General features: G+C 37.3%; 1 protein-coding gene across 19 annotated transcripts in view; it reads left to right on the top strand.

Annotated features, from left to right (window-relative positions):
* CSRNP3 (cysteine and serine rich nuclear protein 3) overlaps nucleotides 1-16,661 on the top strand; it is a 102,130-nt gene that overhangs the window by 24,953 nt on the left and 60,516 nt on the right. For 14 of the 19 annotated variants that reach the window (XR_013954008.1, XM_080601262.1, XM_080601263.1 and 11 more), the window contains one exon: nucleotides 4,703-4,873. The exons of 2 other annotated variants lie outside the window; for them this stretch is intronic. Coding sequence is in view for 11 of the 17 variants with exons in the window: in XM_080601260.1 (XP_080457386.1) it covers nucleotides 4,703-4,873 (171 nt within the window). In the remaining 6 variants the exon portion in view is untranslated. Of the gene's footprint in view, nucleotides 1-4,702; nucleotides 4,874-15,118; nucleotides 15,210-16,661 lie in introns of those variants that run through there. 3 more of the 19 variants (XM_080601267.1, XM_080601274.1, XM_080601268.1) reach the window with 2 other exon arrangements.

Genomic DNA, 16,661 nt, shown 5'->3' with positions numbered 1-16,661 from the left:
GTCTATGGGTGGCAGTGAAAGACTGAGGGTGGCAGCATGTCTTACAGGGGAACATCACAGCAAGAAGTGTCTCCTAGGACCACAGGTAATGCTGCAGTGTCACCCCTCCCTTCCACTCACCAGTAATTCTAATATAGCTCTTCTGGGGCTCTTCACTGGTGTTTGGAGATTCCTGCTATCTGCAGGACTGTTGTAATGATTGTTACCATGGTTTTCTAAAATTTCCAGCCTTTTGAGGCACAAGAAGTCAATCTAGCCAGGCTTTTGCATTATTTCACTCAATAGGTTACCAGTAGCATTGTGACTGCTTTAGATGCCCCTAAACCCGCATGGGGTTTTTCTCTTCCAGCAATAGCGCGCTGCCTCTGAGCCTGCGGGTGCGGGGTGTCTGCCAGTTGTCTGGCACCGTGCAAGGCAGAGCCTGTTGCCATGGTGCCTTGAGGCCTCGCTTTTCCGGGCAGCTACCTGCAGCTGGGAGCTGGTCAATCTGCCCCTACATGCCTGTAGCTTCTTCAGAGAGGAGGAAAAGGAGGAAGGATGGATGCGGGGGAGTGAGGGAAACAGATTCTCCTTCCAGCAGGCACGCATCCTGGGCTTCTGCTGAGGCAAGTTGCCATTTCCTCTCAGAACCCTTGTCTGCGTCAGGCATTTGGTGCCTGACCTGCAGCTCATGACAAGGCACGTGTGGCTGATTTTCCTTGTTCTGATATACTGTTACCTCAGTTTGAGCTGTGCTTTGCCTCGGTGTAGTTTAGTGCCCCATTAGCGTGGTGAGGAGTGTGGCAGAGGATGATGCAGCACTTCACTGCGTGAGGAGTTTGCGTTGTGAAGCATACATCAACGCACAGGAAAGCTTCCACGGCCTGCATCTTACTTGGTTGTGTGAGACAGCAGGATGCTGGTCCAAGTCCGTCTGAGCTTTTACACAGCAATTTAATGGTTATCCACAAAGGTCTGTTTTTAATTGAACTCTGCAAGCCAGCTTTCTTCCTTTTTCACCTAAACCTGCAGTTTGCTGTGGCAGATCTCTGACTAGCTGGTTCTTGTCTCAGCATTTGCCTCTGAAGGCTGGAACTCACTGGTATCTTACTGGGAGTTCGAGCATAGTGACTTACTACTTTTTTAATTTTGTGTTTACTTTATTCTGGACATCTGTTTTTCTCAGTCACATGACATTGGTTGGTTCCTGTAGAGTCATGTACATTTGTGTACTGAATTTGATGCAGAAATGCACACCTTTGCTTATTTTTCTTCAGAATATGCATACTGCTGTAGTACTTCTGTGTGTAAGAGATTATTCCTGTTCCGTCTAATGTACTGTCTTGGATATTTGGCTTTATTTTGCTTTTGCCATGTGACTGCAGTAGCTTCAGTTTGACTCCCAAAAATTTGAAACTACTGATTCAGTTGTAACTGCAATGCAGAAAAAGACTGACAATTCAGAGTTCCCTGTCCTGGTTCCCTGATTCTGGACTAGTGGAACCTTTATAGATACCACAAACTTTGTGGCTTCATTGCTGCCAGAAGTTGGACTGCTGCTTTTTCCTGTTTTCCACTGCAATGTATCATGTGATCAACAGTGCGAAGTGACACTTGGATAAATAGTACTGGGTTGTATGTTGCCATGCTTATGGATCCTGGAGATGCGGATGTGTCATGCAGGTACTGCATGATGTCTGTGTAAATGAGGCATGGGTTAAATGTATCCGATCGAACATGCCTCGCTCCTGCGCAGATGTGCCTCTTTCTGAAGAATATTGCTTCTGGAATGGCAGCTGTTTATACAGATGTGATTCTGAGGGTATCTCCTGCTGGTACGTAGTCTGTACAAACAGGTTTAGATGCCCTGTAATCTATCTGTGTGATATCCAAGCTCTTGAGTTGTGTAAATATCTTTCCCCTATCTAGCATTTTCCTGCAGAGACATGAATCAACAGATCCTAGACAAGTGACAACACCTAAATTTTAGCGCGACTGCTTTGTCAAGCAACCTTCTTGATAAGATAATCTCCCCGCAAGAGAAATTCAGAACAAAAATTGGGCAGCAGTGATAACTATACATACATTTTTAAACGGATAGTTATGCCTTCTTTAAGTGTCATGGTGATACTCATCTTCTGCAGTGTTCCCATACCTTCTGGCTTATCTGTATCAGCTAGCTGGGTGTAAAACTACTCTGTCCATCCGTTCAGGGATCCTGGGAATCATTTCTTACGGTTTGTTCCAGAAATCCTAATACAGTGGCTTTACTACTGCCAGGTCATGGCACGTGATGCAAATGTAGGCTATGCTGAACGCAAGGAAATGTAAAAACCCTTTGGTGTGAAAAATATTTGCTGCTACTAGCTGTAAACAGTTATGGTGACTGAGACTGTCACCATCTGCGACAGCTTTACTGAGGGGCAAGATGTATGTTAGTCATCTAGGCACTGTGTAGTATACTTGCAGAAGACAATGTCTGGCAAAAGGGCTTTTGTCTGGAAATCGTCTCAGGCTATGAAATTAGCTCTTTCTGATGGTCTGCACGCTAGTGATGATTACAGCTATTAGGTTTGCCTTACAGTGCAGTAATGACAGAGGTTCTTTGGGCTTTAAGGCTCTGTAGCCACAATTTCAATGTGCTTAGACGTGGATTTGACCTAGGTTTTGCTTGCACAGTAAACTCTGTCAGCCCTTTTCTCACTCTTCTGTCTCTTCACTGAGATGTTTGAGTGTAAGCATTTTCTTTCTCACACTCCAGCTGCTTCTTTACCCTATTCTGCAGTCAAGCTGTAATCCTTTGGTTTTGATATTGCAGGCAGTTGCCATGGAAATAATTGTGATTTCACAAATTCAGTGCTGTAAGCACTGCAGGAGGCAGTGGAAAAGGTGGTTGGCAATAGATATAGTGAGGACACAGAGGGCAGTTTGAAGGAGTTGTTTCTGACCCTATCCTTTGGGGTTTTCTGTCCCCTCTCCATTTTTCTAGGTTTCCAGTGTGTTTGGGTTTTGTTCCTTTTTAATTTTTTTCTTTTGAAAGTGTATTTTTTATATTAATGGGTGATTCTTAACAATTTAGGTTTTGTTTTTTTTTCTTTTTTTTCATTATCATTCCAAAATGATACAGAATGCACCTTTCCTTGTCCTCAGGATGAAAAATTAAAATGCTTTTTCTGCAGTATGTGATAACTCCTTTTTGGACAAAAGGTCAAAGGTTGAGATCTAAGCCTGTAGTGTTTGTCGTGCATTTAGCCTGAAGAAATCCCTTTCAGGAAAACAGTTTTTTCATAAATAGTAAAACAAGCTGAGAAGATTTAGACAAGCATATGCATTTAAAACTGCCTGAGTGACTGACAGTATTAGAACCTAATGTATTCGTTATTTAATTTTTAGTGTGCTCTGCAGTCAAACAAGTTCGGTGGTGAAGATCATGTTATGCAGCATCTGTTCTGAGCATTATGTCGCATTATCTTAGCATTCCACATCTATATTGAAATTCTTTTCTTTCAATTAGACACATCATAAAGGTAGAACAAAACTTAGTAGAGGAAAACAACTTCATTATGAAATAAATTTTATTGGCAGCTTATAGAAGCTGCAGACAAGTGGCATTCAGAGGAATGGGATTTTTTGCTACTATATGCTTGAGAGCATCAAGCAGCAACCTGTTTTTTTTTACCCCCCCACAGCTATTTACAGCAACTTTCCACTGATTAGTAGTCAGAGTGTAGATGTTGTCTGTAACTTTTAAATTAAGATCTAGGAATTAATTTTCCATCTTCACAAGGATGTAATCAGTAATGATAGTGACAGTAAATTTAAGATTTTTTTTTTTTAATTAAAGATATAGAAAAAAATGTTTTAGCCTGTCAGATGCGTTAAGATGATCTAGGAATTGCTTTAAAATTATTTTGATTTTTTTTACTTGTTATTCCATAAATGGAGATAAGAAGGTCAGCTATTATAAATCAAAGGGAAACAGTGAGGAGTGGCCAACCTGACTCTGGCTATATTTGGACAGTATTATTAGGAAGCAAAGTTCACGAAGATAATTTCAGTCCTTTGATACTTTATCCATATGAATGGAAATAGTCTACGTATGTACCACTACTCATATGTTAATTTCATAAATGCTCTGCAAGAAACTTCTGCATAAATTAAAATTGCAAAATGAGCCAGAACTGTGTCTGCAGGGCTTGGCCTATCAAGATGCTAAGCATCTCATGCTCTGAAATCTAATTGAAAATATGGGCATTTGATAGTGCTGAGCATTTCTTTCTGAACTATATTTGGTAGGCTACACTGATTTTTGCTATGTAATGTTACTCGGTGCCAACTAAGTTTTTAAATGTTATATGAAGGCACATTTCTACTGAACTATATTGGATTATGTGTACTGTATGCTTAGCCAAAGCTTGCTCCAAAATTGAAATATTTATTATTTAATTTTATGCATGAGATTAGTTACAGTACTTTGAATGTGCTGGTAGAAAACAGGTGGCATTTACCTTCTGTCTTAAGAAGAAAAGACTGCCTGTAAGAAAGTCAGAATGTCTTTTGGACTTCTTCCTGCAAAAGTTGTTTAAAAACTCTTGTTAAAGAACCATTTAACTAAAGGTGATAGTATCAGATTTATATATAAACTCCTGCATGTTAAATGAATTTGAAGACTTGGACAGCAGGCAGATGTTTCAATGCTTCATTGCCTCTGTTCCTGCTACAGGTGCATGTGACAGCATTGCAGCAATGAGTGGAATTTTAAAGAGGAAGTTTGAAGAAGTTGATGGCTCCTCACCTTGTTCCTGTGTGTGGGAATCAGATGATGACATTTCTAGCAGTGAAAGTGCTGACAGTGGAAGCAATGTCCATCCATCAGCTTCTAATCATTTTACCCGTAAGTACTAAAGTGGCATGATCCTTTTTTTCTTGTAACAGCTAAGAAAGGTTTATCTTACTCTGAAGAAATACAATGTAGACTACCTGGATTTATTTGAGGTGTGTTTCTTTTCCCCCTGTATTACTGCATTTCAGTGCTGACACTGTGAGGAAATACTTCTTTCTTAAAAACAACTTTTCCTCTAGTCAGTTTTGTGTGTTTGTTTTTTGTAAAAATTAGTAGCTGTCAGAATGAGTTTCAGAGGCAACTTAACTTTTGTACTGTAACAGTTACTCCCTATGACCACTCATCCTGTGTCACCTGATCCAATGCAACCAAAGAGCCCTCAGTCTTTTTCTTCTACTCTATACAGGAGTAAACAGAGAAAGAAATGTGTAATTTTCTTGGAGAAGATATAACATTCATACCTGATGTCTGTATGAGACACTTGAAGAACAGAATGCAGATGGTAGCTAGTAGAGTGGTTTCAAAAAGCCCAGGTTTTCTCTAGGCTTCTCACTGAATTTAGAATGATAGTGAGAAGAATAAAGATCTAAGACATAGGTAGATGTGAGATGTCCACCCCCTCCTCGCCCCCCGCAACTCATTACCCTGCTCTGATTGTCTTTTGAGGCTCTTGCTGGTGGCTCTTGAACTCTTCCAGCCTAGCAATACGGTTTTCAGTCTGGAATTTCTTCCACTTGGCAGTCTGCCAGCGCGTTAGTCTAGCGTGAATAGGCTTCAGGGCATGATGTAGATGCATTTATTTTGCTTAGCTTTCATTTATTTTCCATTGTTGTGTGGTTTTTGTTGTTTTTCATTTTGTTTCATTCTTGACAAAGCCACAACCTATTTGCTCGTGGTTTCTATAGGCAATGGCAGTATTTCTTTAATACAACTCAGTTTGGGTAACTGCTTTGTAATGTTTCTGTTAGGGAAACAAACACACACACACAAAACAAACAAACAAAACCAACAAAACCACCCACAAAAACAATCCCTGACTGCTACAACACACTTATAAATCACAAAATAAACTGATTAAAGTGTTCTTTGTAAAGCAGAAATAAATAACAAGGTTTGAATTTAAGGAGCATGTCTCTCCATAGCTGAATCTTGGACAATATAGTAGAGTTAAAATAGAAGCCACATATCCTTTTTACAGTGGTGTTTGTATTGGGTGGTGGAGAATCAGGCCTGTAGTCCCAGACAATGCGATACTTCCTGTAAATTAGATGAGGTACTTGGGATTACTTTCCTGTTTGTTTCCTCAAAGAAAACCTTGTAAGCCCTATACGATGATATGATATACACTGCTTTATTTTCCCAATTTTCCTAGCAGCCATTGTTTTTGAAAGTATACTTATTTTCTGGGCAGAATGTTTGTATTGGAATGATCACAGCAACAGATTACTACTTACATAAGATTTTTCCTTACAAAAGGATCTGGAGTTGCATATTTTGTATCAGAACATTTCTTTTCAAGCAGGTACTGGTAATAGTGGTTTTCAGATTCCCGTTTTCTATTGTTTTTACTTTCTGTCAGTCACCAGTCTCTGCAAAACCAAGATGTCAAAATTTATTAACAGACTAAGATCTCTAGATGCATATATGTTGAAATAAATAAGATTATGTACAAATAAAAATAGTGTGATAAAGTTGCAGGATTGGATCGTGTAATATTTGAATAAAGGGCAAAACATGAAAACGTGCTTTGCTGCTGTATACAACTATATCCTTGCTAGCATATGTTATATGCACAACAATAGGCTTTTATAATATGTAAAGTATATTAGCTCTAACCTCATGTGAGATCAGTGTCGGATTCTTTCGTCCTCAGCCCACTCTGTGTGGTGGTGTGTTTATTCTGTACACATGTTCCCTGAAGTCTGAGCTCCTACTGTGTGCCCAAAGCCACTGTGCTGTTCAGCAAAATCTCAAAAGATTCATATAAATTCTTCTCACTCTTCTTTATCAGTACATACGCAGATTCATTGCATCTCCAAGGGACTGCTGAGACACAACTGCAATCTAAAAAATCCTCTGTTATGCCATGAGCTCCCGTAATCCCTGTCAGTACATAAAAATTCTTTGTGATAGTCAAATGTAATATTCTAACAGTATTTCATAAGCTGCATATAGATTAAGACTGCTGTTAATAATTAATACTCAACATTTTACATTAATCTTTTTATTTCTTTTCCTGTGGTTGCATATTTTAATCAAAAATAATTGTCGGGCATATCCAAAGCATTTAATGATTGCAGTAACATTTTATTGCTTTTCATGTCCCCAGTGGCATCCTTGGAAGTGAGTGTACCTTCTTCAGTAAATAAAGGTGTATGTCTGTGTACATGTTTGTACAAATTTATAGTATTCAAAAAGCATAACAGTGTATGTGTACTATACATGTATGTAAACTACATATATGTATAGTTTGAAAAAGTATGTTTTTGTACTTATATATGTGTAAGAAGCCTGTGCTATGTATGCAGCAAACAAATTAATTCATGACATTCTTGGAAAGGAAAGGTGAATGGTGTTTGTTTCTTAGTCCCTTGAAGAAAGTTTACTCTTTCACTCATTAATTGTTTTTCATTTTACTGGAAGCAGGATTTCATTTTGTTTTAAATCAGAACTTTCTTCTAAACTGATGGGTAGAGAGGTTGACAGGTTGATTTGTGCAGGCCCAAACTTAATCTCAGATGCAGCTGGGAAAGTTGCTCTAATGTCAGTTAACCTTCTGTAGATTGCTGAAGCATGTTGCAGACTACAGACTTTCCACTAAATATAATCCCTAAGCAAGGAGGGTCAGTGAAGATGTGTAAGACGCAAGTCTGGAAAGTGCTCAATGCAGTCATGATAAAACAGAGCTGAACACTTCTTCAATACTTCAGTCTTTCTGCCTGTATGTGTTCATGCACATTCATGCTCAGGGAGCACAGGGAATGCTTTTAGATGCTTTTCCTGTAGTAATATAAAAAAAAATTAAGGTAATTTTAGGAAAGCATAGGGAAAACCAATGCATGTTTGTTTGCTGTCTATTCAAAATATATGCACCTAATTATTTGAAAGAATAAATTAAAGCTACAGAATGAAAATGGTTTAAGGAAACCATGTGAAAAACAAAGAAGAAAATGAAAGCCCCTCAAATTTCTCCATAAAACTCAATGCAAGGCTTTCTAGTTTTTTAAAACATCTGAATACTTCTACATTCACACTGCTGCTTTTCAGATTATTCATGGTTAAACTACTTGATTTGTTCACCTGCACTGGGGATAGCCTAACAATATTTCTATGTATTAGGATTATTTTTTTTTGTGAGGTTGGGCTCTGCTTAAAGGGCAAATGGTTGCAATAAGGCGCTCCAGTCAATTAATAATTACCAAGTGTCACCTTGTTGCAGTAAACTCTTTCGCACTCTTATGTGTGGATTTTGGTCTGTGATGTGGCTCAGGGAGGTGGAGAGCAAATGGCTCTTGTAGCCTTTATTAGTTAAGAGTAGAGTTTTATTTTACTGATTTTTGTGTTGCATGAGAAGAACATAAGTGTTTTACATGGAGCTGGACCGTCTTCGGTTGGGCTAGAGCCTTGCAGCTTACTTCTTTTTTTGAACAGAGCATGTAAGAGACTGAAGCTAGTGGCAATGTGTGTTTCTAACGTGATGTTTGATTTGCCTCCGTTAACAAAGCTACAAATGGGATCTTTGAAATGTTGAGAATGTTGGCCAAAAGTCCCTCCAGGATATCTCAGACACTGGATCAAAGAAATTCTGTCCCCTTAACCCAGAGGCTTGTACCGATTTTTTTTTTTGGAACAGTCTTTGTGCATTTGCTACAACCAATGTGTAGAGCAGGAGTAATACTAATGTTTTCCGAACTCTGACCAGATTCTTAAAAACAGTAATCATACCTGTCATTATAAGATTGTGTTAAACTGTGGAACTACTTGACTCCCCAGGTAAATTTACTGAGGCATTTCCAACATGAAAACCTGAGCCAGCAGACACTTTCCATTATCTCGTTGTTATGTCCTGACTGACTTCAGTTTTTACAGTTTCTATGACAACCATGATTTTTGATTGTTAAAGAATAAGAATAAAGAGCTGAAATATTTTTTGGACTGTATAATATTTTTCCATCAACATAGTAGAGTGAACACAGGGATGTTTTTCACTGATCAGTGTTGTAATTGAATCTTTGCCTAAATAGGGATACCTGCTTGTGGCAGACTCCATGTACAGTAATTTCTTAGATAGAACAGTTGAGAAAATAACCCTGTTACAGTTCCTGAATAACTTTCTGGAAAATTAGTGATAATTTATAACTTAAGACATTCTTACTTTTCAAATCACATGGATATTTACATTACCATGTTAACACTAAAAGGAATGTACCTAGGATGTGGCTCAAAGCTACATAGCAGGTTGCTTTCTGAGATTCTTTGGCAATTTTGCAGATCATCAGCAAAATAGTATTAGGGACTGATGATGGAATTTCATCAAGTGGGAGTCAAAAAAAAAAAAAAGGTGGGAGTAGAGAAGAACAAGAAAATGACTTTCTGGACTGTAAGAGAATAAAGAGAGTGGTCATAATCCACAGGTGAACAATTATTAGAAGTACAGAGAGGAGCTAATAGCTTTTGGTGTGGAAAAACAGCTTGTTGATCATATCATATATGAACTAAAAGAGAGGAAGAGGTTCCCTGAGGCAGGAGGAGTTTGACAAGCAACAGGATGTTTTTTTATTAAGAGCAAGAAAGCGCCGGTAACAGATTTTCCTTGGCAAATATGTCAGCTTGCAGAAAGGGCCACAGATTGGCTGTCTCATAACTGGGAAAAGAGGGAAGGCTAATGAACAAAATGAGAATAAACCAGTTTTATCAAGATCAAAGGAATTTAATGCTCTAGCAGTTTGTAAATTCTTAGTCAGTAAAAGTGACTCATCCTCTTTCACTACATTACTGTGCAGAACATATTTTAAAAACACATCAGAAAATTACTGGAAAATGTTGATTGGGATTTTGTAGCACTTCCAGTTCTGTTCTGTTTTTGTTAGAGAAAGGCGCCTTGCAGATGTGTAAGCCCTGGTCCACACTCAGGAGTATGTTATGTACTGCCTGGCATTCCTAGTTCAGAATGACAGTAATGTGATATATGAAGCGAGATTTGCTGATCTCTTCTCTGTGAGGTTTGCTAAAAATTAAACTTGATGGTTGGATTTTGTCCTTGATTTATGATGCAGAATAAAAATTATAGTAACAATTAAGTAGTATATTGGGTACAATCCAAGGCACTAGTTCTGTACTTTTTATAGTAGTTGCTGTCTTCAGATGCTGTTCTAATCTGCAAAATAACTTCAGTAATTTTACAGATAAATGAAAATCATTTATACACATAGAATGTAAGGTCTGTTTTCTCTCACCTGTGACATGTATATAGAATTTTAAAAAACATGAAATCATAATGACTGTGACTTTCATGATGAAGAGGAATGTACCTAAACCCATAATCTTTAATGTCAGTTCTTCTTTTCAACTGATTTTAAATTTGCATTTGATCTAGTCTTACCCAACATTCTCTTCTGGAGAAACCATGTTGTAGATGTTGTAGATGGGCTTTATTTTAATGCAGTCTTGCTCCATGGTCTTCAACAAATAATACCAGAATTTTACAATGTGTTTCCTAAAGGTGAAAACTTAGGTGTCTTGGGTACTAAAAGTAGCAGTCTTGCTTCTCAGACATGAGGAAACATTATGACATTTTGATGCTAGTGAAAGCTGAGGGTGGTCTGATACTATTACATTAAATTCTGTAGGGAAATCGTTGATGAATCAAATCATAAAAGAAGGAAAATGGATTTTTCTGTTACCAGTTTATAACTTCTAATAGCTTCATTTTTGCCTGAAAATTTTTCTTTATGCTTTCTTTCTCAAGGCTGCTCTGTCCTAACGCTAGCTTTTATTCCTACTGAGAGTCCCAATGGCCCTTCAGCAGCTTCCCTTGGATTTTCTTTATGTGCTCTTACAAAGCAAATGAAGCTTCCGAAAGACTCTTATAATAGCCTCCTTTTTCTTATTTAGTACCATTTTTTCATTTCATGCGTTTAGTACGTATTCTGCATTTTATACTGGTTTACAAGTTTTTAATACCAGTCTTTAAAGATGGTTTGAAACTTAAAGCAAGTTAGATTTAGTGCTTTTAACAAATTACGTTGTTTGTGTAAGGAATACATTATTTAAGACCGGGAAATATGAATAAAGTACTAGGATGCTGAGTACCTCCTGAGACATGTGAGTTAATTCTTTGTTTTCAGTTGGAACTTCCTGCTAGAGGAGAGCTTTATATCTGATCAGATAGATAGTAGGTAAGGTAGAGTGCGATATGTTAGGAAGGTAGTTATGCAACTTGTGCAATGAGAGAAACAAGCAGATCAGTAAGATCTATAAGTGCCTGCCTCACACAAATTTGCGGAAGATTCCTACCTTTCTCCTACACATTTGCTTTGAATAGAGATATTAAAAAATGGAAAATATGCCTACTATTCTTGGTTGTGGTCTATCAGAACTCCAAGAAACTGTTTATGACACAGTTCTTCTTCAGCAGTGCTGTCTTTCAAGGGCACCTCCTGCACGTCAGCGATTTGCACTTCTGGCAATAGCAGCTGAAGAGGCTATCATTTTTGCTTGCTAAACTGCTAAAGTTGACAGGTGCTAAGATGCTATTCTGTTAATCTTAGAAATGCACACAATTCTATTAACTGTAGTATTTAAGTAATTAAGGTCCGAGACTGACAAAATATCAGAAACAGTCTCCTCGATGCCATTCAACGCTACTGATTGTCATTCTTCTGGTCATTGAATATGTAACATTTTTGGTGTTCTAATTGTGTACGTGAATACTGATTCTAGCCCACCACAATGCATTTGTAGCACTAGTAGCATTAAGGCATGTGTGTAGCATCCAGACCCTGAACCTTAAGAGCGTTCATAATACCTTTAACTAATGATAAGTATCTGGTTCAGTCTGAGCTCATAATATAGTGAAATGACTCTGTTCTAAAGGGGGAAACAGCTTGTGGTTGGTCAAGGGCATTGACTTGTCCTGTTACTTCCCAATTCCCTGTCAAAGCCAATTAGTGTCTTTTTGTAATATAGGGTCTTTGTATTTTAATTAATTCATCGTCAACTCTGTATGCCCTGGAGTAATAGTGGTAAGAAAAGGATTTTCACCACCAGTTTGACTTAGTCCTGTACCACTTCCTCCCCAGTGAGGCTTTAACCTTTCTTATCCATGGTTCTTGTTATATCACTGGGTTTTGCTGTGTGGTTGCGTGCAAGGTAATACTCTGCCAAGTCTTTAACTCCCACTTGCAATGTGTACTGAATACACAGTTTCAGAATTTGCTGTGTGCCTATCAAAGACAGCTTAAGCTACTTGTGAGTCCTTTTTGAACTTCCTGTGTTACTGATGTTCAGTGGATTGCTGTATAAATATTTTTCATAAACTTGTGAAGTTGATTGCCTCCAGTTTTGAGAGTCCAGGCTTGATGGAGACAAAGAGTAAGTTTTTAGTACTGAAAGTTTTTGTGCATTTTCCAACAGGTTAGTGAGGGTAGTTTATCTATTGAAGGCTATTAGGTAATGCTTTTGAAAATGTTAAAGCAGGAGTTATATTTGAAAGCAAATTAAGGGCAATTCCAAACACTTCTTTTAGCTCTTTCTCATTCTAACTAAGGCATAACTGTATTTGTAAACCACCTGCTAGCGATGAAAGCAACCATAGGCAGTGGTCATCTGTAGAGCGGTTCAGCAGCAGTTACTATGGAAACTGTAGGTGACCTACATTCTACCAAAAAAGTGAGAAAGTTTGTGATTTTTTTTTAAATGAAGCACACCTATTGACTGCTGCTGCTTTTCATCTTTTACACATTGTTTTACGCATGTAGTATTCTTAGTTTTGAGTGATTAGTGTGGAATAGACACAAATCACTAGCCTACTGTATGAATAAACTTTACTCAAACTATTGGGCATTGAGTCAGTGTCAAAAGCATACTTCTGGCTTCTCAAAAAAAATGAGAATATAGTGCAGAGTGTTTGGAAAAAAGCCACCAGATGAGAGGAGTTTGTGACATTTGAAATGAAGCTTGAGTTGACATTTTTAAATACATATTTCAAACAATTAGATTAATATAGAAAGGTAAGTGTTGGGCTAGAGCATGTGACTAATTAAGTCATTAACTGTTGTGATTTGATTAGAACTATGATTTTCAGAAAAAATTGTTAAAATAGGTTTTCAGAGAAAGGATTTGCATTGATGTTTTTTATTTGGTGGACTTTGTTGTTATTTAGAGAAAAACCCTATTCCACTTTGAAATATTTAATGTATTTTCTCTGTAGTTTGTAGGAATCTTAAAGTTTAATAGAAATTAAGGACAAGAAAGCAAAAATACCGACTTACTAGAGGTTGAGGTGGGGGCTATATAGATCCCTAACTGTCCTTGTTTGCAATCCCTACTGTCCCACTGGCAGCAAATGATGTTAAATTATTCACGTGCACAAAGTCATATGCCTCTGGCAGCTGATGCTGGAACCACTTCTTGACTTCTCCTGAATTTTCTTTTCCCCTTTCTGCCTGTGCATCTTTTGTAGCCCTGTTTATTGCTCTGAAGTTATAAAACCTCTTCAGTGTGTTCCATGCTGCCTGGCATGCTTCTCTCCATTGCTTTGGTCATGTTTTATTAGATTAGCTACTGACTAATTTGTTTGCATATCTCAGTATATATATATATATGTTTGCTTGTTAACCTCTTTCTTGCTCTAAAAAGACGGAGTTGCATGCACTGTATCCATTTCCCTACACTGTGACACTGTGATACATGAACACAGCAGCAGTATTGGGAAGAAATATCAATTACTTTGTGTAACAACAGAGAGTTCTTAATGCTTTTGGGGGCTGATGTAGTTTAGTTTGCCTTTATGACACAGGCTTTAATTATCATCTGAACTTCTTGTATCATGATCAAAAACTTATTTTCTAAATTATTTTGATCCTAAAAAAAATCATAAGCATGCCTTAAATAGAGTATGGTATTTATCAGTTGTACCACTGAAGCTCAATATCCAGACATGTCAAGATTGTTGAGGTAAAGACGAATTGGCAAGATAAGGACACAGTAGAAATTGTATGTCCAAAGAGTGACAGCTAGCAGAGCATGCCTTGTGCTGAGGGAGGATATGGAAAGTGTCAGAGGTCTATCTGGAGTCTGTATCATAGTTTCTTAACAATCATGTTGTTATGAACTAGCAATGAGTACAGAACACCTTCCAGGCACAAATGCAATGCCTCTCACTTTGTCTGGCCATGAGCTTGTCTCCAGCAGTTCTCAATTTTCAGTGCCGCAGAAGAAGGTGAGAAATGATCAGTCAAGCCATTGAAACCAGATTCTGAGTTCAGATATGTTGAAATGAATATTCCTTTCTGATCCTCTGCAAGTTGAGCTGAAATACCGAACCAAGTTATGAAGTTATTTTCAAGCATGATCACAAGTGTTATGAGGCAAAATGGAAAGTGATGCAAGCTAGTAAACTAGTTTAGTACCTGTAATTGCAAAGTCAGAACTGTCACTGGCTTGTGCTCCTGTTCCCTTCTTCTCCCTTTACCATAGCCTCATGCACAAGCGTACAATACGGATTAAGGACTTTTTTTTTTCAAAACATATATGCAAAAATGGATTTTAGAAAGATAATAAACATTGCTTTAAGTACTTCAACAGATGGCAAGTCTGTCACCTGCCTTGGTAAGCAAGATTAATGTTTAATTGTCCTTGCTGTTACTGAATTTTGTTCTGTTCAGTGCAAAGATGCTTAGGTGTTCAGTCTTCCTGTTCTGTCTGAGCAGAAGTGCCTAGTGTATACCAGAACCCAAATATGCACACTGGCTATGTGCTCAAAGGTTTCACACTCATTTAAAATAAAAAGTCACATCTGTTCCTTCTGAAATACATTATATGAGATATTCAATAATTTAGATCAATCTTAAATTAATATTTTGGTTAAATAACTTGTATGACTTACTCATACATGTGACTCACATGCTCTTCTGAAATCTTTTTCCTCATGTTAATTAGTTCTGTTGAAAAAAACCCGAATTTGCTGTTTATTCTGTGAGTTTGTATAGGGCATCAGTAATACTTCGGTAGAAATTCTAAATGTTTGTTGGTATCATTTTAACAGTAATGAGACATGAATTTCATTTTTTTAAGGACAGATTAAGGAAATGTCTACAGACTGAAAACATGATTTCAGAGGTCTAAAAATCTCCTGAGAGAAACTGCCGTTCTTTGAGATCACAAGGTCAGTAGTACAGTAGCAGTTATTCACATGCATCTATCTATACAATTACGCAGACCTAGTTTCAGTTTTCTACCATTTGATGGTACAAAATATGTTATATTTTACATCTACAGAGATTTTTATCAGCAATTTTAGAACAGCATTAGGGAAGATATTCCAATTTCCAGCTGCAAATTTGTTTAAAATTGCTTAAAATTAATTCTAAAAGCTTTTGGGTTAATATACATCAACAGCTTCCACTGTAATTAGATTTATAGAGGAAAAATGTTCCTAAGTACTTGTCTTTGTTTGTAAATGAATTAATTGTTGCATATTTGCATCTTTCTTCACTTGCTTGCAAAAGTATAAGCTGTTTAATATTCTGGAAAAGGAAACAAAGTTTTCTGAAGAGGTACTTCCAAAGCTTGTATTTTAATTTGTCACATCATGATGTAATTTATTTCTTCCGAGGACTGGAAGTAATGGACATGATTTATTCAAGCACAAAGAGCTAGCCAACACATCAAAAGTAGTAAATGTGTTCAAAGAACTGTGTGTAATCAGTATAGTATTATAAGAACTTCACAAAGTAATTTAAAATGCTTAATTAGAAAAGGAAAGAAGAGGGAAAAAAAAGATCTCTCAGATAACACGTTCATAATTTGTTGTAAGTTTTTCTCAGATACTAGAAAATCTGTACAATCATTATTATGTCTTTTCAGGTGTTTGTTATTAGAATGTGATTTTTAAATGTTACACGTATTGATGAAGGAAAAACTAGAAAGCATAAGAATAGTTAATTCTTACCTGAAAGGCCTGAAACCGTGATGTGAAAGCAGACACCAAACCTGGCTTTTCACAAATGACTGTGGATCTAAGCGTAGCTGTCAGGCTTAGGTACGGCACTGTATCGTGTGGGCATGCACACATAGGCATGTTCCATGACAGCGGTTACTGATCGCTTTTTCCTGTTGGTTGTTTTTATAGCCTAAAATGAACTTGGGATATAGTTTCTTTTTACCTTACCTGGATTATCTTTCTCACACATTATTGAAGGCAACTGAGAGCTGATAGAGTAGCTAGAGCCTTAAATCATGTTCTGTCTGATTTTTGATTATGTGTTGAGTTTCTGCAGTGAAGAGGACGTATACCGCTTAATGAAGGCTCACTTGGCCCAGCTTTCCTCATTTGTAGTGTACAAGTGAAGAGAAATTGATTATAACTGTCTCATAATATTAATTTAAGCAAGGATAACACTTTCAATATTGAAATATTTTTCTTTTGCTATACTCAAATTATGTAAAGAAGAGTGCTCCGCTCATTTGCGTGATTAGCATGCAGTCAGGTAGAATTATAATTTAAAAAAAAAAAAAAAAGGCAAACAAAACACACACAACAGGAAGCAGTCTTGTTTACTTAAGGGGTTCTCCATTAATTTAGATGGGTAAACACTGCAGGAAAACTTTCCAAGTG

Source organism: Anser brachyrhynchus, assembly GCF_964034855.1.
Source record: "Anser brachyrhynchus genome assembly, chromosome: 7".
NCBI classification, from domain to species: Eukaryota; Metazoa; Chordata; class Aves; order Anseriformes; family Anatidae; genus Anser; species Anser brachyrhynchus.
Note: the sequence above shows the minus strand (reverse complement) of the source record. Positions and strands in the feature narration are given on the sequence as shown.